Here is a 25,700-nt window from a genome sequence, read left to right on the forward strand (position 1 = left end):
TAGTTGAGATTTTAAACCCATTATTAAAATAATCATTATTTCTTCATTATTGTTTTCATATTTTGTATATAAGTTAACAACAATAATTTATAAGATGTCATAAGAATAATAAAATGGTTATTATTGTGTATTTCTTCTTTTGACCAGCTTGACTGCTATTTTAAGTAAGTAAAAATCACACTTCTTAAGTTTCAATTGATATTAAGATGCATTAGTAATGCAGTCTTTACTGCTCTGGTTGTGACAGAGAGAAGAAAAACTTTATAGTGTATTATCCTCAGGGTCATGCCTTGTCATGTGACATACCCTCGTTATGCCTTGTCATGTGACCAGTATTTGTTAAGGGTGCTATAGAGAAAATTTGCATCAATATTTAATTTTCAACAATAAATCCCCACAACACAAACATCATTCACATTTTGAAGTACTTTTATTTTGCCAGTAAATAAATAACGCAACTTAAAAACAGACAAAAAGAACCCTAATGGAACCACACATAAGATAGCAGTACACACGGTTCACCCAGACTGCATGAACAGCATCTGTTCAACCGTTTTTTTTCTAGATCTTCACTGGACAGTGGCACACCTCAGACACTTTAGAGATACATTTCAAATATTCTTGAAGCTGTCGGCTCCAGGCAAGAAATCTTGAAAGCTGATTTTTTTTAAAAGAAACTTCTCAGGTTTACAGATGTAGTGTGTCACATTATAGTCCATTCTATTTTGTGTGTGTGTGTGTTCAGTTTCTTATTGAATCTCATGGATCAATGTGGCGAGATCCGGGAAAAGACTGCAGAACTTCACTCACGTCTCGTACAAATGATGAATACTGATAATTGTTCGTTCACTCATTTAAAGCAAAAACTGGTTACAAATGTAAATGGAATATAACTGGCTTAAGTAAAAAATCGGATTTATCTGATAAAGAAATGTTTAGAAACAATTCTGATGATAGAAAGTATGGATCAAGATAAACAAAGCTGGAAGATAAAGGTGACAGAGAACACTCCTTTTTGATCTACAATAACGAGTGATACCAAGGATAGTCGATAAGGAAATCACAAGACACATCATCACTTACATTCCACTACTTGAACAATATTTGAATAAAGTGTCATGGCCAAATGATCAACCCCAACAAACAATAAACCCAATTTAGTTTGACACAATATAAACAATTTAATAATGTGTTTTAATATATGTATGCATTCAGGATAGAACGTTTATTGGAGAAAACAGCATCAACAGATTTAAAAACTGCCTATGATATCCTGATCACTTATTGCATCGTATCACTAAACACAGCACATACTCCAGTTGCTGAAACTTTCTATGCGCATCAAAAAATACTAGAAATTTGTGAACAAAAAGAGCACAACTCGTAGTTTTCCGTTTAAGTCACTCACACAAATTCGGACATAAAATTGATTAAGTTTCAACCTCACATCAATGGATTGAACTTCAGTTTTTGGGACTAGGGTCACTGGAAAAAAGAAACAAAAATAATTTGGCTTCATGGCTCACTTATACCACACACAAAAAGTCCATTGTGATTGATACTTTTGAAAATTATAGTGCTTGTCCTAATAAAATGATGCGATTAATACAATCGATAGAAGAAATCTACAAAACATAGGTTTTAAATATATAAACGTAACAGAATATGGCAGCACCCTGTGTAAAAGGCTCCAAAGTGTGCACACGCACTCTCTCCGTCTTCACTCTCACAAACATGCTTAAGTAAATAAATAAAGTGGACAATCGAAAAATATAATGTTTTCAAATACTGTTGTACATCTGGATCTTTTAAAGAATGGCTTCGCACTACAATCACTTTGCATTACCCACAATAAATCAAAAGCAAGGGATACGAATGAGTTTAAAGGATAGTTCACAAAAAATGAAAATTCTTTCAACATTTACACATGCTTGTGTCAAATTACTTTCTTTCTTCTGCAGAACACAAAAGAGGATATTTTGAGAAATGTTGGTAACCAAACAACATTGTTTCCTATTGACTTTCATTGTATGGAGAAAAAAAACAGTTAGACATTTCTCAAAATATCTTCTTTTGTGTTCCACAGAGTAACAGGTCTTAGACGACATTAGGGTGAATAAATGAACTACCAGCTGCATTGAAAACAGCTTTTGGACAAACAAACAAACACCTGCAAGAAAATGTCTTAGTGGAGATGGACAGCGATTCTGTAGACATTTTATTTCAATATCAGCGGCACATTTTTATTGAGAGGTTATGAAGTTGTCCTCCATAACCTATTATTTGTCCCTATTTAGTTTGACTTTTCCAGATTGCATATGCACGTTTTTGTAAATTACATACTAAAACACAGTGCCTGTGTACGTTACAAAGAATTAGAATTTTTTAAATGTTTTTTATTAATGTTTTTGATAATGCCATAATTTTTGTTTTAAATCAAACCCACTGACCAGAGGCTGCCAATATCTGAGCTATTCCAGAAAAGCACTAGTAATTTTCTGTACTTGGATGAGTGTTAATCCGGAAACATATCTGGCAAACAGCATTTATAATGATCGATTCATGAATCCAGTCATTAAATAACATACAAGACTCTAGATTCCGGTTTCGCTTCAAAATCACACAGCTTCACCAAGATGGCTTTCGAAAGTTAAATGAATAGATTTTAAAATAGTGGCAGTCTTTTCTATAACGATGATTCACTGAAACCGGGTAAATGAAAAAAAACATGATGTAACTTTTTAGCTAAGTAGTCCTGCACTTTGGCAGTACGGAATCTAAAGAATGACAGAACAACTTTCTCGTAAAATAGCACTCCTGTCCTACTTTACCAGAGGTTGGAGCAATGCTTGCTTATTATCAGACGTCAGTAACTCTGTGCTTTAGACGTTGAGTTCGCTCAACAATGATGGGGTGAACAAAATCAAAAGTCATCTAAAAAATGCAGGGGCCAGAGGTGAACTTTTTTAAGGTTGGGCATTCTCTGCTCTGGGGCTCTACTGGCGATCAGGGGACCTTAACCACCCTATTACACCATGTCCCTGTAATAAATCAGTCAGCTTTCACGTGAGAGCAATAACGGAACATCTGCTCATCTCCATCTGCGTCTTTCTGTAGCCTAATGAAAGGGATAGAAATGTATACTTGGTACCCCTCATATACTCAACTACGAGTGTTCAGAACTCATCACTTTGATGAAATAAAAACACAAAACTCAAGAAACACAACCCAAAGAAAACACAAACAAATCCATGCTGACAAATTATGGCAGAGATGGTGAAAAGTGCTAATGCTTGTCCAACATCCCGTGCCATGCACCCCAGTGCGGGTGTCGGCATTCGCAGCCGGGTGTTTAACAGTAGCAGGTGTGACGGCTCTCGGCCTGGCCGTGCGCTTAGGACGGGTTGCCGTGGTGAGGGCTGCGCAATAGATTCGGGAGGGGAAAAACACACAAACAAGTCCTCGGATGAATGTGACATTCCCACTGACCGCATGCTGCTGGAGATGTGCACAAATAAAGGCAAACCGCCCACCATGCATACTGACTACCGATGGCAAAAATATAATCCTTTGTCTTTTTTTTTTAAATCTCCTATCCTCATCTTGCGGGTCTTGGCTGTAAGGTAAGGCAGGGATTTATTTAATTTTAAAATGAACTTTTTCCGATGTGTTGATGCCAAGCTCATCACTACGCTGGAAGACCAGCAGCCCCAGCAGTATCGTCAATCACTATCCCACCCCAGCTGCTGGTCGTCGAAAGGTAAGTCGTCCCAAGAACGTTTGCAGATCATCTCCGGAGTGGTTTCCATGCTACGCCATGTAGATGAAGTTGTTAATGTCCGTCTCGTCTCTCTTGATGTACTTGTGCTCGATGAGCCACTCGATCTGTTCCTTGATCATCTTCTTCTGAGGAAGGAACATGTTCTTCAGGATCTCCACCAGCTCGGTCTGCAGCTGAGCGTTTGTGATCTTCTTACGCATTTTCATGATTTGAATGATGGCCTCCTGAAAAACATTGCAACGTCAGAAGACAGAAAGAAAATTGTGTGTAACAAAATGTATGCATTCTTTTTGAGTTTCATACCTGCGTTCTTAATATTCTAAGCTGGACGATGCCTTCGTTCTCTTCTTCTCTCATTCGCTCGGTGGTCAGCTGCAACCGACCGATCAGGTTGATCTTCCCCCTCTTCTGAACCTTGGAGTTTTTTCTGAGGAGAAACGGAAAATCTCAGACAACTAAAAGCAATTTACTGTATGTCAAAGCAAATACAAGAGTCCATTCAGAAAAGACAAAGCAGATGTTCTTACATCAAAGAGAATTCCTGGTTAACGAAAAATAATGTACTGTCTGTAAAGTCTTTGGGAGAGTTCACTTGGGGTTCATATGACAGCACTTGGCGTTTGAGCTTTGGGAAGGCAACAAGAGACTGTAGAGAAAGAGATTGAGAAGAGTTGTTCAACAAATCAAAAGAAGCCACTCGGAGATGTTGCCACAGTTGTTAGTTTCATACTGTACGTGGACGAAAAAAGATGCTACAAAAGTATAGAATGTGGCCTTTTCGAGCTAATCTGGCTTTGAAACTTCTGCAGTCTGCTTACCCAGAGAGTTCTTCTCAGTTCAGCATCAGGCAGCTCTGTGGCGAGTTTCAGATTCTCAAAGCTGATCTTCTCTCGAGGTCTTTGGTTCCAGGCAAAAAGTACAGCCAACTGAAAGGTTGTGACCTCCAGGTCGTAATGACCTACTTCATTCTTAAACGTGATCTACCAGAGAAGAAAGTGTAACTGATTACATATTAAACGACGAAATGAAATAAAATATAAACATAACAAATAATAACATACGATTCCATTGGACATGAGATGATGCCAGTGAAGTTTTCTGCCACTGTGGTTCTTCTTATAGAAGTCTTCCACCTCTGGGATGAGGTCTTCCAACTCAGTGGGTAGAGACACAAAGACCTTCTCTGAGCTGCGTGACCAGGCTCCAGCATTCAAGATCTTTATGTTCACAGAGTCCGCTGGGTCACACAAAGAGAGTCAAACTAATCAATGAAACAACTCTCCATACCAAAAACTTATTTAGTTTGAGCCGCTCAAAAATAACATTAAGACAAAACAAACCTGGTAAAGCCAGCTTGTTGTGTTTATGCATCTCTTTGAAAACCTGGTTTAGATCTTCTGACACTTTAATGTCCTGGAACATCCTGGCCAGCTTGTTCACGTAGTCGGCAGGCATACCAACTTCCTACAGCAAGAGAGATGAAAGTAAACTTAAGCACATTTTTCTGTTTGTCAAGCAGAATTGCAGTCACTCTTTATTCTGCACTTACCCTGAGCCATTCAACCATGTTCTCTTCAATCTCACTGTCTGCTGAGATGTCCAAGATCAGACGTCTAGTCAGGTGGGCTTTGTGATACCTCATGAATACGTCCTTATTCTGGACATATTTTAGCACTAGTAGCTACAGGAAAAATAAATGACAGACTCAATGTTTTAGAAGATAAATTGTGGACACACAAGTAATGAGTCAACAATATTACAAGACACATTTAAGCTACGTACCACTTCTTTCAGCTTGAGCTCAATCTCTTCTGAGGTCAGTTTTTTGCTAAGTGGCGTCTTTCTTAGCAGCATGTCACAATAGTTGGCTAGCAACTCTGGACACTTTGACTCTGGTTGTGTTTTCAGGCCCACCCTGCATCCAGACATACTTAGAAATATTAAAAGAATCATTTACCTGAAATAACTCTTGTGAAACAATGCATTTTGTCTTTAATGGAACACAGAGGGAATCATTTTTAACAGAAGCTGTTCTTTACCCTTCAATGAAAGTGAATGGTGACCTCTGGCGTCAAGGAAGATTTCAATTTGTTCTTTACAAGATTCTGTACAAATATTGTTCTTTCTGAAGCTTGTCAGCCTGGTCACCATACACTTTCACTGCATTATAGCAGCTCTGGCACTCCGCATAAGGCAAAAAAGGAATTGGGTTTGAAATGAGAGCAAGGAAATGGAAACAAAGCTTTATAGAAACATTTCAGTTACACAAACGCTATCAGAGAAGAATAATGCACAATGTTTAGAGGATCTCACTAAAATGGACTTTCAATAGAAGCCTAGAATGCAGTCATCACTCACCCCTTCTGCTTCAGTGGCAGCTCCAGCTTAAATATTGTGGCATCATTCACAACTGCTTTGTATGCCTAGAGGTAATGAAAACTGTATTAAACAACAGCAGGTGCGCAAGACAAAACTAACCACTTCAATTTTCTTTCATTCATTCTAAAGATAAAATAATCCAATTCAGCAGTGCATTGAAATCAACAGCATATATAAAAGACTCATTATGCAACTTTCTTTTGTACTTATGAGCCATCACAGATCATTGGTGACCATCTGGGATGTGATCTACTCACTCAGCCTACTCAGAAAGACCAGCTGAATGAATGTGGATGGACGGTACGCTTACTTTATCTCTTGCTGTCAGGAATCGCGGATCATCCTGGAACGCTTCCTTCACTAATTTACTAAAGCGATTGAACAGAGTCAGCAGCTGCTCCACATACTTCTCAGAGTCCTAAAGAGAAACACACGAATGAAAACTACAGCATACTGGCGGTGACCTTATAGCTTAAGATCTGTGAGCCCTAGCATGGACGATCAAGGATCAGATTGGTCACTTGTATAATAGTGCAGAAATAAACTGTACAGATTTTAGGGTAATGAAATCGTCCTAGTTTTGCTGCAGAAGATACATTTATTATCAAAGCAATGCTCACCGTTGTGATGGTCTCGGCAGCAGCCACCATGTCTGCCAGTCCTGCACTGATGATGTGGTCCTCTAGGTCTTTCAGCATGGGTTCAATCCCACTGGGCACTTTATCCATGAGTGAGAACATGAGGTGCAGCTCTGTGCAGGACGTGAGAATACAACAGTGTAAGATGTAAAGCTCTTGGCTTCCATAAGGAAGTTATAGCCTCAAAAGAAATACGAAAATAGAAATAATTTACAGTGTGTTGCTTTGACAAATCAAGATTCATTTAAAAAGGCTTTGCTTGTCTTGCCTGTAGAAACCTCATACCACATCAATCACAAAAATAAACACACAAATAGCAGAACCGTTAGATTTGAACTCACTGTCTGTCTCATTGCGTTTGATCATGCCTGGACATTCTGCCAAGATGGTTTCTTTAAATGACGTCACCAGTGCATTCACACAACATTCCATAAGCTGGACAAAAAAAACCAATCAATTTCACAATGATAATCTATCATAAAAAAGACAATTGAAAAACTATTAAAAACCTTTATAAACATTTAAGACTTTTAAATTACATTAAAGGTCCAATGCGTACGTGTTTGGAGGATCTATTGACAGAAATGACTGTGTGTACCTTACATAATGAAGCGTTATGTTTTCATGACCTTACAATGAGCTATTTCTATCCACATATACTGCTGGTCTTACAAGGAATTCTCCATGTTGTTTCGACAGTTTCTACAAACGGATAAACAGCACTACAGAGCACGTTTCAGAAGTACGTTGCCTCCTTCAGCAAAGAAGCATAAAAGTGGCGACATATTTGCCCATTATAAGCATCTGTAGCGCTCCGAAAGGGAGGGGATGAGTGCTGGAGTCAGCCGTTGGTAGAAATTCGCAACATCACTGTCATGCTGTTACATTTTTAACACTGGACCTTTAACTTTAATGCATACGATTCTAGCTCAGCATTTCATACATTATATAATTCTATATAGTTATAATTCTTATACTCACTGCTTGTACAGAGTTACATTCACGTCGCGTCTCTAAATACCGTAGTGCACGTTTCTCCTCTTCCCTTAACTTAGCGTCTGCCTGTATCGGATACAATATATGATGCATTGAGATAAACTTGAGGACTAACTATCTCACAAACAACAATTTCAGGCATGGCGTACATATTTCATGTAGTTTTGAACTCCATTCTGTTGCAGATACGATGGCGCCTGGGTCCTGTAGAACCTCTCAGTGGAGTCTAGATAGGCTTTCTCAAAGTTATCTCTGTAAATCTGCAGCTTATCGTCAGGATTGGAGCACAAGTTCACTAGGGAAGAGAGAAGATAGATTCATTACACATTATTAGATTCCATTTCAATTCACCAAAATGTTTTATCAAAGCCTCGTGACGTATTCTTTAACTCATGTGTGATGTGTTGCAGTCTCACCATATGACTCTCTGACTCCGATGACCAACTGAGAGTCGAATGCTTCTCCCAGCCGTTCAGCGTGGACCAACTTCATTGCGCTATCTTGCAGTCTATTCTTGATGTTGGAGAAGATGGATTCGTTCCAGGTGTCCAACATCAGCTGAAGGAAAATTGCAAGTGGTCATGAAAAGTAACAAAAGATTGCAAGAACTGTGTCATGCACGATTCTGCTCACCTTTCTAACAATGCTGTCCTCCACGTTGGACTTCTTATTGCTGCCCTGTTTACCCATCAGGGTGATCTCGAGCTGGCAGAACGGCTTGGGCAGAATGTCACACTGAGTGAAGAACTTCCTCCACTCCACGATGTAGGCCTTGAGGAGCGCCGTGTCATCTTGATGACTGAGCACTCTCTAAATGCAGTTGGGTTAGATCAACAATGAGCAAGAATGAGAAAACACCTCCAATACACTCACCCAAGTACTTGGACAAAAACACTGATTTAAGATGGCATATTTTATAAGTAAATATTTTATTAAGTGTGCTTTATTTATGTGGCCCAGTCAGATAAATGTGGCTGACTGACCCATCATAATACAATATTCCGGAGAGCCTAAAATTGGAACAGAATTTACCGCTTGGGCTTGCTTGATAAAATCTAAAATGTCCTCTTTGAGGGCCTGGTGGATCTTTGCTGGTCCTTTGTCGTCCCATAGACAAACTGCATGAACATCTCTGTGGCAATGATAAAGAACAGAAAAGTGATCAAAGGTTCACACTATGTTTAAGATTTAAGATGACTTGAGGGGCCTTACGAGAAAAGATCGAACCACTGCTGCTTAGTTACAGATTCTTGGCGAAGCAACTTGAGGACAATGGGGCGCATAAGATCCCACTTGTCCTCAAACTGGAGGGACCCCTTGTTCTAAAATAAAAAGATAATGGGGGGGACATAGTCTGTTAGAAAACAAGTGCATGCCTGTGATCACATACAACACATGGAAACAGATACTACGGCAATTTTAACACAGTTTCTTTTACTGACATCTGACGATGCATCGAACAAACATAACATCTGTTTTGGTGAGAAGTAATTTCTTCACAAAAAGGCAGTATACAAAAAGTTCTGTGTCAAAAGCAGTAATGTCTTCCTACAGATTAACATTATAATAGTGAAGGTAATAAATGCATCTGACTCTTTTCTGATGAGCAGTTTGGAATCTATGGCAGAATGACAAAACCACAGATTAGTGAGATTATTAATCGAGAATCTTAATCAAACTGATTTAGTTAAAAACAATACAACAATTTTGTTTCTGTAGGCAATCTGTAGATTTGATGACACAGACATCATGTTTAGCACCATCAAATCTATCTATCCTCATACATACGTATGATAGAAGAACTGATTGCTTTTTTCACAAAATATCCAATAAATATATAATTTTAGAGACATGACATGAAAAAGATCAGCACGTGATACTACAAATGACAAGCAGAGAGTAACATTAGATCATTAGCTTGCATTCATTTACATCAGTGTCATTTAACTAGCATTGGTCAAGCTAGCATAAGTGCTAACTGTCAACAGCAGCAGAAGCCTTCATGATATATACTCAAAAACAACATGATAGTTAACACCCAGTGGACTGAATCGTGACGTTAAATGCTTCACGTGCAGCCAAGCATTATCGTGTTTATTAGCTTCATGAATTTCGGCTAGCAAACAGCATGCTAGCTGAGGAGAGCAACACAACCTCAGCAACTCAGCAGACATGCACGTAAAAGTCCGACCAAGCCGCCAGATCTCAATTACAAAACACTGTCAAATGTAGTCATATGGGCGACCACGTGTTTTTTTACAGATTTATTGAGAATTTGATGGCAAAGAGCTAAAGCGTCTCTTACCTTTAACAAATTAGACATCGCCGTGTTTCCTTAATTTATCCCCTCGCGCAATATCGCGAGATTTGGTGCGGCATGAGAACACGGTGTGCGGGATTAGGTCACGCAGTCGGCCTAGAAGTGTTGTGGTGGGAGAGTTATTGAGCACGTTTCTTTAACGGTTATATGCACTTGAGCACATTTCTGTTTTATGAGATGCAATGGCGAATTTTTGCTCATTTATTTTCACAAAGGTGGCGTTGGCATTCATTGGTCAGATGCATGACTAAACATAGACACCAGACAGACAGTTGAGAGATCCTTATAAGGGTGTATCACATGACACGCGTGCACCAGACTGTTTGTGTGTACATCTTGTGGATGTGATCCCTTAGTTGGCGTCTATATTTTAGTTTCGTTTTAATGGTGTATTTTACATTATAAATAGTTTCGCTACTGGTGTCAAAACAGTTACTGGGTTAGCTGAGGATAGCAGCTATCATGACCCCATAGTGAAAGTGTCTATATGGGGATATCCTTGTAGATTAGACAGCTAGTCTTCACTCACGCTTTTTGTCTGTTCATGAAATTAGGTTTTGCTTAAAAATATTTTGATTTTATTTTATTGGATTTATTAGGCTATTAGCAGGCTATACAACTTCATAAACAAATGTAAATAAATGAAATCGTTACACTTGGTGATATCCGAGTAGACCGTAATTTGAATGTGCATGGTGTGCCTTCAATTGGGAAGGTTTGGATGATAAATATTTGAGATTATATTGAAACATGAGCTGACATTTTAACGCACATTTTGGTATCCTTGCTCTTTCAACCTCTAGAGCGGTGGTTCTCAAAAGGGGGGCCGTGGCCTACCACGGGACCCCAGCTGACTTCCATGGGGCCTCGAGATGACTGATATTTTAAAATGAGACAAAATGAGCATTGATAAAACAAGATAGTTCTTAATATTTAACAATTTTTATAACGAACAAACAATATTCCAGGTAATGTCCAGCTCTAAAATACTTGAATGGGTAGAACTTTGGGTTTTAGTGAGTGGCATGGGGGCCTTGTAATTTTGTCGAATACAGTGGGGGGCCTTGAAGTAAAAAAGGTCGAGAACCCTTGCTCTAGAGGGGACACGTACAGTCGAGGGGAAAATCTGAGAAGCGAGAGATTAAAGCAAGTCAGGAAAAAAGCCATTTCAAGATGAAGTCTTTTGGATTTTGACAATATTTACTCAAATACAGAAATTGTTGCTTTCTATGTCTGTACATACTCATTAAATACAACTTATTAATAAACGCTTATCAATGTTAAATTGCAAATAGAATAATAGAGATATAAACATTCATTTTGACACAAATATAAGCAATATAAATTGGCAAATATGTTTTAGTTTTGGTTTCGCTGTGGATTAGTTTGGGCTCTGTGCTTGCTCCATTTTACGGCGCCGACGGAAAAAGCCACACTAAAAAAGAAATATTTGTTATTTCACAACACATTCTTTCTGCATGCTACTCAAAAATATATAAAATATTTAAAGACATTTTATTTTTACTTTACTGTATTGAGTAACTGATAGTCTTTAATCCAGTGATGGAAGTGAAAGGGTTAACTTTACCTTTATGAGAATGATAAGGATGATAATAAGGAGTAATAGTCCTCCTAATGAGCCTCCTATGATGGGACCTTTAGATGATGTCACCGCTAGCTTTGTAATGATCACCTCCACCTGCATTGCATAAATGAGTCTTAACATGAGTCTATCATGCATGAATGCTTGAAAAAATAAGACACTGCCACTCACTGGAACGGTTCTCAAGGTGTTCTTTGCAGCATAAATGGTGTTGTTAAAGGTGTATTGTGCTACAGCAATGATCCTGTCAGATTTTTCCTATCCATTTGAAAAATACATTTTTCATAAATATTTATTTGGTGTGCATGATTTTCATTACAATAAGTTATTATGAGGTTATAATACCTGAACATCACGTATCGAGACTGAGGCATCAATGATGATCTTTTGCAGCTTTTTCATGGAGCAACTGATAAGATATGATGCCTGAGGGAAAAACTTTGTTTATTCTTTTTATAAACTTTATATACTGTATATGATTATGGGCTGGTACACTATCAAAGTTTTATTTTCCCCTATAGTTTAATGGATATGTTATGGTTATGATAAATGTTCTTACTTTGCACATTCACATTTGAAACATCTTACCTCTACTATTTTATTTGTAGGCACTAAACACTCCTAATGGACGAAGATGAATAAATGTTAGTTTTTATACGCTTTATTGTCACGTTTATTGATGCATACTCCATGTTTGATACCTTTGGTTTGACATTGTCAATGATCACTTCAGTGTTGAATGTGTCCTTTGTTATGTTGACAACAACATTGATTGTAGCACCATACTTATTCTCACCCACAAACTAAACAAAAAAGTTATATACTTGATATATTATATTATACAATACAATAATGTTATACTTCATTATATTATGGTGCTAATTATATTAGTCTGAACAAATTGTATTTATGTAATACTGCAGGAATATTTTGTTGAACCATACACCGGGTAAAAATCATACTGTATATCTCAACAATAGCACACTTCTCCTACAAAAGCTGGATGTCATGTGTTGTTGACGTTTAAAACACAAAAAATACAATTAGTCACATGCCAATTTAATAGCAGTTTTAGAGTTTGGTAAATCTAACCACTGATCATTGTTTTCTGTACCTCAAACACGACTTGCAACTTTGAAGTTTCCGTCTTTCCTCCTTCTATACGGAATCTTTTTGGGGTGGCTATGCTGTTGTCGTAGTAAAAATGACACAGTGTTCAATATTAAAAAGTGATTAGATTGAACCGTAAAAGTAAATCCATGTTGTTTCTTTACTTACCCAGTTAGCTGGATGGGTAGGGAATACTTCACATCAAACTTGTATATTTTAGTATCCAGAACTTGAGTGCCTTTGTTTTTACTAGGAAAATAGGAGATACACATTTGAATAATAGTAAACAACGCTATAAGGTTCAATTCATTTCATGAATTCATTTTTAATTCAGTTAATACATTTGTGTGTGTGATAAAGTGAGAATTGGCTCAAACCTTGTCAGATTTGCAATGATCTCAGAATGAAACTGATGGAGTTCAGATTGTGTGTCATTGAGTTGCCAGGATATGGAGACGTTGGTCTGACAGATAAAATCAACAATGACGGTCAGACAGGCAAACTGTCGAAAAATGTAAGCTGCTGATTTACACATGTGTGATAGATTCATACCTTGTCACCTTTTCTGAAAACCACTTCAGGGTGGAGAGGAAGACATTCTATGAGACCGTCCATTCTTACGGGACATGGACCTTCAGTTTTCTAGAATTGTGAGACATAAAGCAAAGTTGTCTTTTCAAGCTTTGTTTATAGTTAAAATAAAAAGCAATTTTGTTCAACTCTTGTCCTACTTGAAACAAGACTTTGTAGACTACACTTATTGCGCATTTACAAAATGTTAAATGCTCTCTCAAGTTGCTTTGAAGAAAAGTAATTAATGTAATGTAATGTAATAGTCAAGTTTTCTTTACCTTTAGACTGAGGATGTTAGGGTAGGTCAAAGTTAGGGTTGTCATATAGGACAGCTCTTCAGTGTTTGTAAGATGAAAATGTATATTTAAGCTTTCAGTTTCTCCTATTATGATCAGAGATTCACTGCAATATATGTCAATGGTGTTAATCTTCAAATTATTTAAAATGGTAAACATTAATATAAATGCATTTAAGGTTCTTAAAAGGTTCTTCACAGTGATGCCATAGAAAAACCATTTCTAGTTCCACAAAGGACCATTTAGTCAAAGGCTCTTTTTTAAACCATTTAGACAAAAAAGGTTCATCTATGGCATCGAATAAAGAGTGTACAGTACATACCTTATCTCTGAATTGGAGAGTGTCATTTTAGGTTTACAAACCTCAGGATTTAAGCACTCCTTTTCAAACGAAATCTGACAAAATGAAAGAAATATCATGAATCACTTGTCAACTTTTGAATGTAAAAATCCTTTAAATAAATGTTCCCAAGTGCTTGATCAGAATTGTGAATGCAATAAATAACAGAAAAATATTATTACCTCTTCTGAAATCTCTGTTTGACTAAAGACGTCAAGGATTCGGATAGGGGCTCCAATGGAATTTGGGGCCAATGAAAAATTTAACTTAATTTGAATAGGTGAAAAACAATCAAAACAACCCTGAAATGAAGACACAATCAATCTCAGTTAATACCAATAAATGTTGTTAATAAATTGCTATGAGAAATAGTGCTGACATACATTTACTGGAAAATGTATATGCTACAAAGGAACTTCCAACGTACCAAATATTTTAAGCTTATATGCCCAGTGCACTCAGTATGTGACTCCAAAGTGAAGTCAGTTTTTAACAGACTTTCACCACCAACACTGAGGCGCTTTTTGTTTTGACCAAAATCCAAGTCAATTTGATACAGAATGGAAAGTCTCTCGTCTAAAAAAAGCGAAGCGTTGTTAAAAAGTGCAGAGATATTTTTGAAACCCAAAACATTTACTTTACTGAAGTAGAAAACCTACGTTGAAGTTTTCCCTGTTTGATATTAAAACAAACATTGAACTTGTCAAATGGGCTTGACATTGTCTGCTTTTGCTGAGAGAGAGGAATGGTTTGTGGTTCAATCTTTATAGTCGGACGGATAATCATAACAGGGATGGTCCTATGTAATATAAAATAAATAAATAAATATATGAAACACAGTATAAAATAAAAAATGAATGCAATCTAAAATGAATTTTAATACTATTACTCACTCAAAAGCTGCCACTTTCCCCTGACTTCCAACAGCGATCCAAGGCTTACTTTGTGGTGTACTAGGTATGGAGCTAACAGACTGACCAAAATTCACGAGTTTCCACCCAAAATCTGATGGTGATATTTTCTGAAGAGAAAAAAACCCACACGACTTTTGAAAACCCTTACCAAAAGCTATATTGCAAAGCTATACCAATTTAGCTATATGCACACTTGTCTTGCATATGATTAAAATAATAAAACCTACCTTTAATAGAGGAAAGAAAATTATACTACTTTACAGAATTTCCTTCTGCTCGTGTGATTTGTTTATTTGTGATCCTTCAAAGGATTTGCGTGCAGTACTAGCATTTGAAACTCACTTGTGAAAAGCGTAGAGCGTCTTTGAAGCCATTGTAAATGTAAATGCTACCAGAGGCGTCTGTTTCTAAAGGAGCCCCCACTGCTACATCACTGTGCTTGTTGCCATCAATATCTCCTAAAGAAGCAATGGCAGCACCAAACCTGGCGAAGGTCTGTCCAGCGTCACCCTGCAGCTCCATGTCCACACTGTCAAATCTCTCCTGCTGTCAGTTGTTAAAGATCGCCTTATTCATTATTTCTAGATCATCGGCTTAGCATTGCACCACACACATTTTTGCATAATAAGGATCTGAGCTTACTTGATTCAATCTGTACACCAACACTTTGCCTTCCTCTCCAAATTGATGGAAATGAGGTGCTCCAACTAACAGATAATCAGTGTATCCATTCATATCAATGTCCAATGCACAGATAACTGATCCATAGTAAGATCCAACCTATGACAATGATGATTATCATTATAATGATGACAACAATAATGACAAATTATTATTGGTGAATAAGTTAATTTGGGCAAGTTTAAAACTTGTTACAGTTGAAACGTGCATACGTATTTTAGTTTAAGTAAATGTTCTATCTAATACAAAAAGTATTGAGCTAACAAGATTGAAACACTTGATACCTGTTCTCCCTGGAGCACATACTTTTCAGAGCCCTCGAATATAAAAACTCCACCAGTCAAGTTATACCGCGGTGCACCAGATATATACAGAGTTTTACTGGGTAAATGAGCCGAGGTCACACTGTAACCTGAAATCAGAAATACTTTAATGGAATTTTCTATTACATTATATTCCTATTAAAACATTAAGCTGTCTTGATTGGATGTAGAATAATGTGTATTTTAACCAAAACGTTTCATTATGGCACAATTGACCTCAGACGATAATTCTGTTTGCCATTACTGACCTAAATAAGAAAATTTGGGTCCGTTTTTAGAGGCATTGAAAAATTTCACAGTGTCATCTGATTTTACAATGAGTCCACCGCTCCAGTCAAAAGCCCCCACTGCTCCAAAGAGAAGAGATCGCTGAGCAAAAAAAAACAGATTGATGTTTTTGATGAGTATACAACATATTATTTTACTGATATCACATAAAACAATATTGGGAATACAGTAAATTAAACTTTTGTGCAATGTTTGGAATAATTTCTTTGGGTTGAGTGTTGTTTGACTTTTTTTATTTTGCCTACATCATGCATAATGTGTGAGCTGAACCCAGCCTCGGCAAGCTGGAACTGAAATCCTCCAGTACCTGCAGAAGGACAGTAAAACTGATTCGTACATGATGAAACCATGATAACACACACTGTGCCGTGGCTATATTACAATGGCTTTAAACATTGGTCATCATTTGATGTGAACTAGATCAAAGCAATCTGGAAATTAAACTCAGCAGAGGTGTTTAACACAAGCAGTTGAACTACAGTCTAGACAACACATAACTTCTTTATTATTGTCTATTGTGAGATGACAGCTGTCTTACCCTCAATTCCAATGATGCTTTGTGCCAGTTGAGAAAGAATGTTTTGTAGCGCAGCATAATTGGAAACATGAAAAAAATTATTGGCATCTCCTATTTCCTTCATCTCTTCTACTGCCTCGGGTTTAAGGCCGTCACCTACCTACGCATAACAACATGATGTTATTCCAGTAAGTTATACATTTACCAACTGTTATACAACATAATTAAACTGTCTGATGTTTATTATAAGATCAGCGGTAAACTGGACACTTACTCCAATGGCAAATCGAGTTACTCCTTCCATTTGTGTCATGTTCAAAACATCACTAAGGTTCATTGGGTCTCCCAAAATCTCTCCGTCGGACAACACAATCATCATTTTTCTGGAGTTGTTTTTCGATCCATTCTCAGGGACAAAAATATTTGTGCTGCAAACAGACAATAAAACCAGAAGAGGCCATTATTATAATGATCCATTTATAAAAGTGCTTGATGATTTTCATACACATTATAGTTAGTGAAGAAGAACTCACAGCACGTGGTGGATGGCCGAGGCAGTCTTTGTGACCTTTTTAATTTGTTCTATTTCCTTGACTTTTTCCAAGGCCCTGGCACTGTCCTTATTGTCCAGAAGTGAGAGTTCGGTCCTAATTTCAGATCCATATTGCACGATTGCAAAGTTGCACTAAAAAGAGACTTGCATTTTTTTATTGCGCTATTAAGCTAGCATTATGAAATTATACAGAACAGATAATGTTTGATTGACTGTAGCTACTTTCTAGAGTATTGCTCTGCTATTTGCTGAGCTTATGTAGTTCTACTTACGTCAAAACATGTTTTCCAAACATTATGCATGACATTGAAGATAAAGTCTTTTGCTTTCTGAAAGTCATCAGGTTGAATGCTGCCAGAACCATCAAGCACAAAAGCAATCTCTGTCCAAGCATCTACAACACACATGCCTGAATGTTAGTAGTTGCTTTATTTAAATATTTTGCACTACTGTATGTAGTGTCATCATCATTACATAACAAACACTAGTATTCATTATTACTGGGACTGGTACCTTCATCTTCGTCTTCATCTGCTTTTGTGTGTGTGGACCCCTGGGCATCTCTTTTCCTTCTTTCCTTAACTCCTTGCCGATGGCAATGAAGGCATAGAGCAAACATTTGGATATTATTACATTATCAATAAGACTTGTAAGTGAGTCCCACTAAGACCATTTAAGTATTTTATGTTTTTACCTTCATTTTTTCTGTTGTGTGTTGCATTAAGATTCATAACTGGGATTAAAGGGATGTAAGATGATCAAAGATTGTATATGAATTAAAGACTGTATCTGTGATGCAATTATGAAATTATAAAAAAACATATAAAACGTACCTAATTCATATGGATTCAGTTTGACAGTCCCTGCAACATTTATCATTGTGCAATTTCCATTCAAGTACTCTGTTGAACGATTCCTTGTGAGAATCTGATTGCACACCTTGTGAGGAAATTTTTAAAACTATTAAAAACAATCTTTCCCCGTACCTCTCACCTCTCAAGGCACTCTCTTAGTAAATATATAGTCAGTACATTTTAGGGTCATTTCACTGAAGGGGTGACATTTGCTGAATAAGTTTTTTTTTCAATACTAAATCTAACACACTTTTACTATTTGGAATTTGTATTGGTCAATCTCAGAAAACTATGTTTTTACAATTAACATTAAATTTAGGATGGATGCATATTTGCTACAGGAATTAAAGTAACAGGGCAGAGTGTTAAAAATTATGAATTATCAATTAATACATGAAGCCACATGGCAAACATGCCAACAACATGGGGACATGGAGAACATTACATCCAATTAATAATTTAATTATAATAACACGACAGCATGTTAAGATTGGTTGACATTTTATTTTGAACAATTTTATTTTAATAACTTTTGTTATTCATGTGGCCCTCAGAAGACCATGATGACATTTTCTCGTTTTCTCGTGTGCGGTTTCCATTGTAATTACTTGTATGATATCACATGGAATATGCGCAGTGGTCAAAAGTTTACATACAACTCGCAGAATCCTGAAAATGTTTTAATCAAATTTAATTTATTCAAATAAGTGTAATTTTGAAAGATTGTTTTTAATTTAGCACTGCCCTGAACAAATTATTTCACATATAGACCACACCACAGAATAATAACTGAATTTAACAGAAAATGCTGAAAAATCAAAGACCAGTGAACAGTTTAATGGACTAGGACAAACAAGAAATCCATAAACAACTATCACAAATCCACACACTGTCATTGATTTTCCATACATTGTATAGTATTAAGAATCAGGTGTATGCAGACTTTTGACCACCATACACTATACGTATTTCTTCATAGGCCCGTCTATATGTAACGTGCAGGGCAAATTTCAAAGCTTCAGATGTGGATTAAAGTAAACGTAGGGCAATAGATGATGCTGTATACTGCTTGATAATATTCAAATCTTCCTCTGTGATAAGAGGAAGCCAATCAAATGGAGTCTGTTAAGGTTCTTTGACAGTTTAATAAAAACTTTTAAGAGCTTATGATGTTTATATATGTATAGCAACGTGCCATCGCATCACAAATGCAATTGTAATCTTAAACACAGCAACGCTGGTGTAAGGTCTGACACGAAACACCCAAACTCAACCTTCGCATTTACATGCACACAATTATCACGTTGACTCGTCCAAATTTCACGCGTTTCACGTTATAAGTATTGTCCCTGTTCGCGTTCCATAGGTATGGAGGTGTCGTCACTTGTGAGCATGCCAGAGCGTGCCCCCATGAGGGGGAAAACATTCAGCAAAATGACTGCTTACAATATCAGGAAACATTTCAGTGTCCAGGAACACCTGATTCCTCTGAAGTCACAGGGAAGTCGTAAGGATCACCGTCGAGTCCAGCTGCTTGAAATTTCAGCAAATAATTGAATGTTTTAGTCCTGGTTTCTTTGTTTCTCCTATTCTCCTCAGCCATTTTGCTGTGTGTTTTACCACTCAGGGGGACGTGTCCTGGCGCTCAAGGGGGGCGTGTCCCGGCGTGGAAAAGTGACGTCAACACAATCTATTCAATGCAATCTATTGCTTTGGAACCTGATGTTCCAAATATGGTAAAAAGCGTTACATTTCCTCACTCGCTAGGAGTACTCGGCCAATCACTGCGCACTGGTTATCTGGCCAGTCATAGCACACCTCTCTTTTCAGAGCGATGAGCTTTGTAAAAAATCCACGTGTTTCAGAGAGATGGGGCAAAGAGGAGATACAAACATGCACGATATGTGGAAAATACAGCTTTTTTTAACCTTAAATCGTGTATACACATTGCATTACATATAAAACAAACTATAAAATTTGTTTTAGCCGTGTCCTTTGACCCCTTTAATACCACTTCAACGTTTCAAGCTCCATTCCAGTGGATGGCGAAAACGCACCTGCAACTCATTTGCCATCCACCAACAAACTAAAAGTTATAATAACGATGTGGGAGGTGTTATCGCTGTTGATCCTTGTTGTTAGCTCACTTTGTGTGGGTTGTGTTGTGTGCGTGCTTCTACAACAAGAAGATGAAGGACGACAAGAAAGCTTGTTGTGTAGTGTAAGCGCCATAGCAATTCAAGTAGTCTCACATTCCCATAGTGTCAGGTCGGCTTAACAGGACTCGGTGAATCTACAAATGTGTAATACATCTAAAATACAACTAGAAAAACTAAGATTTCTGAAGTATCTATAAGTTTAGATTTTATGGCAAGGTACAATGAAAGAGATGGGAACGCATAACAAATGCTGTTTTTTCATTGTTCCAGACATTTTTATTTAAAGTTTACATTTTAAATATGCAGTTAACTTAATGTTATTAATAGTTTTAATCAAAATGTCACCCATTCAGCAGACATTTTCTTTTTATTTGTTTGATCTGTGTTTAGACATTTTAGATACTGAAGATTTCAGTTATTCTGTCACAATCAGACTTTTAATATCCGACAGGAATTATCTTTATAATTGGGATTTAACAAGATAAAATCACTATAATTTTAATAAAGACCACCATTCTTTTCAATTTAGGGAACTTTGTCTCACGCTTTGGTTTTGGGTGACGTAAACATTCTCATGACTCATAGCGTTCATGATCACATACCTCCTGACAGCCCAAGTCTTCAAGCTGAAAGTGTTTCCTAAAATACTACAAACCTTTGAAAGTTTGAAAGTATGCCTAATTAAAAATTCTCCATACGCAATTAAAACATTTATTTTAAGTTTTCCCATCATTGTGTTCTCTAAAAGACAAATTCCTGTTCTCTAAAAGAGAACCGATGCATTTCTGTCTGTCACTTTTCTGCAGTGGAAACCAATCTCTGTGGTTTTACTGTGAAAAGCCTTCAACAAACTATATCTGATTATACATCATTCACTATTATTTAACACAACCATTTACTAATCAAATCATTCTGAATTATATATACAGCTTTCCTGTCACATTTGCCGGAGGTATATTCAAGAAGCTTTACACATACCAGAAGATGCTCGTCCTCTGATATTACATTAGCTGCGACCGATGCTATGTGTTTTAGGCCTTTTGGTGTCTCGCCTTTTAAAGGAAATTTTTATGAATTAAACGTTATGTAACAATGGAATACTACAAATTAAGGAAACGTCTTCACAGCATGGTTTCAAGTTTAAAGATGAATGACAAACCACAAACTTACCATGAGAATGTATCAAGACACAGTCGTTCTTAAGTGTGCACTTGAAAAGTTTTCCACTTGTGGGGGAAGGAACAAGAACTCTGAAATCAAAGATATGAGGACAGTGAAAAACTTTTAAGATCAAGGTTTAAAACAACAAAACATATTTTCAAAAACGTCTCTTATAAGTGACTAACCCATCTGTCGTATTAATAACGGTTTGTCCAAAAAGGGGATCATCATTTGTGAATTTCTTCACTGGTGAGGTTCGAATGTTGAACCCGTTCACACTACATATCACTGTAATATAAAATAGAATAACACATCACTTTACACGGCTCAATTTAGATGAATCGGATACCAAAGCACTAAATAATATTTTTAAAACTGTACCTTTGTAACACATTCTCAGGTTAGTACATTAAAAAAACAGAGGACAAACTCAAACAAATGTTCCACAATAAATAATGACGAATAAAGGTAAATAAATATACCTACCAATGATAAATATCACTCCTCTGTACATTTTGTGAAATTGCTTAATCCTTAATCCCTTTAATAAAATAACATTTATAGAGCACTCGGCGGAACTGACAGTGTAAAAATCTCACTGTGGTCATGAGAAAGTAGAACAACAGATGCTGGCGGTAACAGCATTTGAATCCTCGCCCCTCTACAATCTTTGCACAACACACGTCTCTATGGGGAAGTGAGTTCACAATAATCCAAATTTTTGAGCAATACATAACTTTAATGATAATTTAAAATGATAAAGATGCATCAATTCTGAAAGAACAGCCTAATACTTCACTGATTAATAATGCTTTAAACTTAGGTGTTTCAATATTTACTTACTTTACAATTTTTTTTGCCGCAGACTAAGACAAAATAAGAAGGAATTGCCGATAAGTGAAGTTAGCAAAATGTGAACAGTGAGAAGAATACTGTGCAGTAATGCTGCAACACAGTCTAGTCAACTGAACCTGTGTTACAGACATTTTGTAAGAGGATGTGGTGTAGTAAACGTGCACATCTGATGTCAAAAGTAGACTGCAGCCTGAAACATTGCAAAAATAAATCAATATTTTCAGCTTTTAAAAATGAACAACATGATCTACTAGCAAATAAAACTAATCTGGAAATAGAAAAACATAACGTACAGGAAACAAGTTGAGAAACCGTGAAGAGACTGTGTGTGTTAGTGAGAGAGACTGTCTTGTAGTTTAAAAGGTTCATGGAAGTTTACATTGACATCATGAGGTACATTGTTCATCACATTATTCACATATTTGATTGAAATAAGATAACAAGTGTTCATTTGATCACAACATGTTTCCATAGCAGCAAATTTGATAAACAGTAACATATTTTCTGTATTGCACTGGACACCTCTGTAGGATGCTTACCTGCCTTAATTCTGAGATAGCTGGGGAAAAGGTGTATGAATAAAATAATAGATGGTTGAGTAACTTTAACTTTTTTTTAGCTTTTAACTATCCTATCCAATAACGGACGCTGTTGGGCTTGATTTAATAGGAACTGAAATGTCATGGTCTTGACCACTTATTACTGACACCCTGAATGAAATGCACAATGATGTACAGACACATTATTTTGTTTTCTGGTGCTTCTGGGGGTAGGTTAAAATACAGCATTGATATATTATATGGAGAAAACATAGAGTAATTATATTGTGTCATTTTAAAGCATTTCTACAAAAAGTCTATGCAGAATTTAAGATAACAGGCTAGAAACCTGCATACTTCAAACTTCTGGATTTAGTAACATTAAGGGCCGTTCCCTGCAGGGATTAGGCTAAACCAGGACAAGGCTTTAGTTAAACTAAGATATTTAAGATGTTTATTAAAAAACATTACTGGTATGCCTCTTGAGACAAAATAATCACACTTACAGTATATATTTTAAGATATTGGATTGGATTCAATTTATTGTCATTACACACATACAAGTACAGTGCAACGAAATGTCAGTACAATTTGTTTTCGATCAAGACACCTCTAAATTAGTCTGGAATTAGGTATAAACCCTGTTCTGGAAACCGCTCCTTAAAATATTTAAGAACATTACAACATTTATTTCACTAATGATATAGTAGCATTAAAACATTTAAAGTATTTAACATTTAAAAGATCTGATGGATCCTTCATTTTGTGGGACCTATTTTGAGCCCTTGAATTGGGATGCAGCCATAGCCATGGATTATCCCTGACTTTTACATCTATTCATTCACAACCATTTCTAGGGTTTACAAAGAATGGTGTGAAAAGGGAAAAACATCCAGTATGCGACAGTCCTGTGGGTGAAAATGCCTTGTTGATGCCAGAGGTCAGAGGAGAATGGGCCGTCTGATTCAAGCTGATAGAAGAGCAACTTTGACTGAAATATCCACTCGTTACAACCGAGGTTTGCAGCAAAGCATTTGTGAAGCCAGAATTAGCTAGAGTCAGAATTTTGGCTTAAACAGAATGAGACCATGGATCCATCATACCTTCTTACCAATGTGCAGGCATGGTGGTGGTGGTGTAATGGTGTGAGGGATGTTTTCTTGGCACACTTTAGGCCCCTTAGTGCCAACTGGGCATCGTTTAAATGCCACGGCCTACCTGGGCATTGTTTATGACCATGTCCATCCCTGTATGACCACCATGTAACCATCCTGTTATGGCTACTTCCAGCAGGATAATGCACCATGTCACAAAGCTCGAATCATTTCAAATTGGTTTCTTGAACATGACAATGAGTTCACTGTACTAAAATGATAGGCTCTATTGAATAGAGCATCTTTGGGATGGGGAGGAACGGGAGCTTCGTGCCCTGGATGTGCGTCCCACAAATCTCCATCAACTGCAAGATGCTATCCTATCAATATGGGCCAACATTTCTAAAGAATGCTTTCAGAACCTTGTTAAATCAATACCACGTAGAATTAAGGCAGTTCTGAAGGCGAAAGGGGGTCAAACACAGTATTAGTATCGTGTTCCTAATAATCCTTTAGGTGAGTGTATATTTTAAAAGAAATTGCTAATTCATCAGCTATTAGTTTTGTGAGTTTAAAACAAAGAACTTAAGCTTGAGTAAGTCTGCCAGTGGCACTCCGCTTGGAGGAGTAAAGCCCTGACAAATGTGGCCTCAACTATCCGATGAATTTTGTCAAGTGATTTGCTTGATCGGATTTTAATCTGTCACGAAAATGTTTTGGAGGGCATTTACACCTAGTCGCACGCGTTTGCCGACCGTGAGTTAAAACATGTTAAGCACATTTTTCTTTCACCATACAGAAAACTAAAAACATAATTTAAAAATGTATTATTAAATTGTTTTATGATTAAAATGTATATTTTTAACTTCAAACAAACATAGCTTTTAAATCGTTTAACTGATTGTATTAACTGGTCAAGGTTTTTACTATCGGTTAATGGTTAATTGATCAATATGAGCATCCCTAACTAAAACTATATTAAAACACTTCAGATCAGCACATTCATCCAAAAAACTAGCAAAGCTGTACGGTTTAGGTAAAGGTGTTAAGTAAACGTGTGCAGAGAAGCCTGTAGGTAGCACTAAGGCATGGTTGAAATGAGAAAATACATTTGAAAGTAGTAGTCAATGAACGCATGTTGAAATATTTACCGGTTTGGTTTACACAGACTACCATTGTGCTCACTGTGTCAAGAGTTCTGCAAAAGTTACCAAAGTATTAAGAAATGTGTTATGAAAACCTGTGATGCTATCAATAAGCCGGAGCCCAAATATCCCATACAGAATAATAATAAAAATAGACAAATACCTACCAATCATAAATATCACTCCTTGGTACATTTTGTAAAAACAAATAAATTCTGCGCCTTAAAAGATAACTTCTAAAGAGGACTCTGCCGGTGTACAAAGCTCACTGTGGTCAAGTATAAGAACACATGCTGTCAGTAACTGTTTTGAATCTTCCCCCTCTAATCTTCACAGACAACACACATCTCTATGGGGAAGTTAGTAATGTCTCTTTCTGTAATTGGACATTTTGTTATGGAAACAATCTGAGAGGCAGAGGAAAACAGGATGGAGATTGATGGGGAATAATTTGAGGAAGTGCAAGACCCCTTTTGTGAAATTGGCCCGTATAGTGACAAAAGTGCCATAGTTTTTTCAGCACACCACCCGATTCTCAGTTCTCTTTTAATGCTAAGTCTGTGACATTCCTTGGCCGCACG

The 25,700-nt window shown here is 36.9% G+C and overlaps 2 protein-coding genes across 3 annotated transcripts; both read right to left on the reverse strand.

The window, feature by feature from the left end:
* Positions 1-413: 413 nt before the first annotated feature.
* Positions 414-10,212, reverse strand: cul5a (cullin 5a). 2 transcript variants are annotated; one of them, XM_079481844.1, is made up of 19 exons: positions 10,100-10,212; positions 9,007-9,116; positions 8,827-8,926; positions 8,428-8,604; positions 8,211-8,352; positions 7,944-8,089; positions 7,780-7,860; positions 7,140-7,233; positions 6,781-6,911; positions 6,471-6,578; positions 6,140-6,204; positions 5,564-5,696; positions 5,331-5,462; positions 5,122-5,245; positions 4,843-5,018; positions 4,600-4,761; positions 4,309-4,427; positions 4,085-4,208; positions 414-4,005 (listed from the first exon to the last, which is right to left on the reverse strand). In XM_079481844.1, exons 1-19 carry the CDS (start codon positions 10,115-10,117, stop codon positions 3,811-3,813), a joined length of 2,337 nt encoding a protein of 778 aa, XP_079337970.1. In that variant the 5' UTR covers positions 10,118-10,212; the 3' UTR covers positions 414-3,810. The 2 variants fall into 2 exon arrangements, with proteins under 2 accessions (XP_079337970.1, XP_079337969.1); XM_079481843.1 differs by having other exon boundaries at positions 5,564-5,711; positions 10,100-10,169.
* Positions 10,213-10,673: 461 nt separating this feature from the next.
* On the reverse strand, positions 10,674-22,488 carry LOC306908984 (integrin alpha-E-like). Its single transcript, XM_079482308.1, has 32 exons — positions 21,973-22,488; positions 21,672-21,774; positions 21,496-21,575; positions 21,304-21,377; positions 18,146-18,251; positions 18,007-18,045; positions 17,826-17,897; positions 17,585-17,706; positions 17,293-17,444; positions 17,034-17,187; positions 16,781-16,919; positions 16,488-16,549; positions 16,203-16,323; positions 15,916-16,043; positions 15,593-15,730; positions 15,293-15,496; positions 14,930-15,057; positions 14,696-14,835; positions 14,464-14,612; positions 14,219-14,338; positions 14,019-14,092; positions 13,679-13,802; positions 13,380-13,469; positions 13,205-13,290; positions 12,996-13,076; positions 12,832-12,904; positions 12,419-12,520; positions 12,306-12,338; positions 12,063-12,143; positions 11,889-11,975; positions 11,703-11,813; positions 10,674-11,549 (listed from the first exon to the last, which is right to left on the reverse strand). Exons 1-32 carry the CDS (start codon positions 21,998-22,000, stop codon positions 11,496-11,498), a joined length of 3,255 nt encoding a protein of 1,084 aa, XP_079338434.1. The 5' UTR covers positions 22,001-22,488; the 3' UTR covers positions 10,674-11,495.
* Between the last annotated feature and the right edge of the window lie 3,212 nt (positions 22,489-25,700).

The sequence above is a fragment of the Barbatula barbatula genome (genome assembly GCF_947034865.1).
Source record: "Barbatula barbatula genome assembly, chromosome: 19".
NCBI classification, from domain to species: Eukaryota; Metazoa; Chordata; class Actinopteri; order Cypriniformes; family Nemacheilidae; genus Barbatula; species Barbatula barbatula.